General features: G+C 47.3%; 1 protein-coding gene across 1 annotated transcript in view; it reads left to right on the top strand.

Annotated features, from left to right (window-relative positions):
- The first annotated feature begins 620 nt into the window (after positions 1-620).
- FGF9 (fibroblast growth factor 9) overlaps positions 621-1,532 on the top strand; it is a 26,423-nt gene continuing 25,511 nt past the window's right edge. Inside the window, exon 1 of the mRNA XM_009998299.1 lies at positions 621-1,451. Coding sequence (XP_009996601.1) covers positions 1,175-1,451 — 277 coding nt within the window. The 5' untranslated portion in view covers positions 621-1,174. The remainder of the gene's footprint in view (positions 1,452-1,532) is intronic.

Raw genomic sequence — 1,532 nt, 5'->3', positions numbered from 1 at the left:
GCGCTGCCCGCCCCACTCCCCCCGCCAATGTCAAGGGGGACTCGGGCTATGCGGGCATCTCCCGAGGAGCCCGCTTCCCGCAGCGCGCCGGCTCGATATATTTAGCATCGCGCCGCTTTTTTCCTCCCCCAAAGTTTCGCCCACTTTATTTATTTATTTGCCTGCGTGCGCCGCGCTGCCGCAGAGCAGTACGAGCCGCTCCACGCCGTGCCTAGCGCTGGAAGCGGCTCTGTATTGCAGCAGGTAGGGCTGAGCGCTAGGACCTCGGAGAATCCTTCCAGCAGCAATCAGGACTACCTTAAACCCAGCCCAATGCCTCTTCCTGCGCCACTCTGCGTGCTGGATGGAGATCCACAGTCAAGAGCTGCAGCTCAGTGCTGGAGTACAACATTTCACAGGGAGCCCTGCAGAAGCAACACCTGTTTCGAGCCAGCCAAGAAAGACACAAGCACTTGTATGTTGCTGCTTTGCTTGTGGATCGTCAAAAATCGTAAACCAGTGGACATCTGCTGATCCTCCTGAGAATTCTGGATAATAGATTTGGACGTCAAAAGTTTTTTGTGGCTTTTTTTTTTTTTCTTTTTTTTTTTTTTTTTTCTTTTTTGGATTTATCTCAGCCAACAACGTGAGATTTCCCCCCTCCCCCTTTGCAGGATTCATGCTGATGTATGCAGTCTGTTATAGAGTAAAAACAGCGCATGCCTTTCTGGAGTCAGAATCCATAAATCCTGACGTAGCCTGTGCATCTTAAAAAAAAAAAAAAATCCCTATAACGCCTAGGTATTTAAGTTGCTATGGTCATTCTTATCTTAAACCAAATGGAGAAACTACGGATTTTTTTCTTTATTACAGTTGGATGGGCTGAAGACCGTATTGCTTGCTAAGAGCTGGGGATATATGCATTTATATAGATATACACATCTATATGTTTATAAATATGTCAGTGTGTGAGTATAAAGTGGTGGTTTCTTAGACTAACTGGTTTGACCTTGAACCTGTACCAGTCAAAACAGAATATTACTTTTATTTATGCATTTAATGGATTGAAGAAAGAACATTTTCGCTCTAACTGCGCTAGGGAGGGGAGAGGAGTGGAATATACCTAATCTTGTATCTCCTGGGTTTGGCACCATCATTATTGTTTATTCTTATTCTCTAAAAGCAGAATCTTCTGATGGCTCCCTTAGGTGAAGTTGGGAACTATTTCGGTGTGCAGGATGCAGTACCCTTTGGGAATGTGCCCGTTTTGCCGGTGGATAGTCCGGTTTTGTTAAGTGACCACCTGGGTCAGTCTGAGGCAGGTGGGCTACCTAGGGGGCCTGCGGTCACGGACTTGGACCATTTAAAGGGGATCCTCAGGCGGAGGCAGCTATACTGCAGGACTGGATTTCATTTAGAAATCTTCCCCAATGGTACTATCCAGGGAACCAGGCAAGACCACAGCAGATTTGGTAGGTATTATCCTTAACCCTTTAGTGGTCATGTGATGAAATAATGGGGCAGAACTGCGGGCGGGGGGACGGCGGGGGGGG

Source organism: Chaetura pelagica, unplaced genomic scaffold, assembly GCF_000747805.2.
Source record: "Chaetura pelagica isolate M959 unplaced genomic scaffold, ChaPel_1.0 scaffold385, whole genome shotgun sequence".
Classification (NCBI taxonomy): Eukaryota; Metazoa; Chordata; class Aves; order Apodiformes; family Apodidae; genus Chaetura; species Chaetura pelagica.
This window is presented reverse-complemented; position numbering and strand designations above follow the sequence as displayed.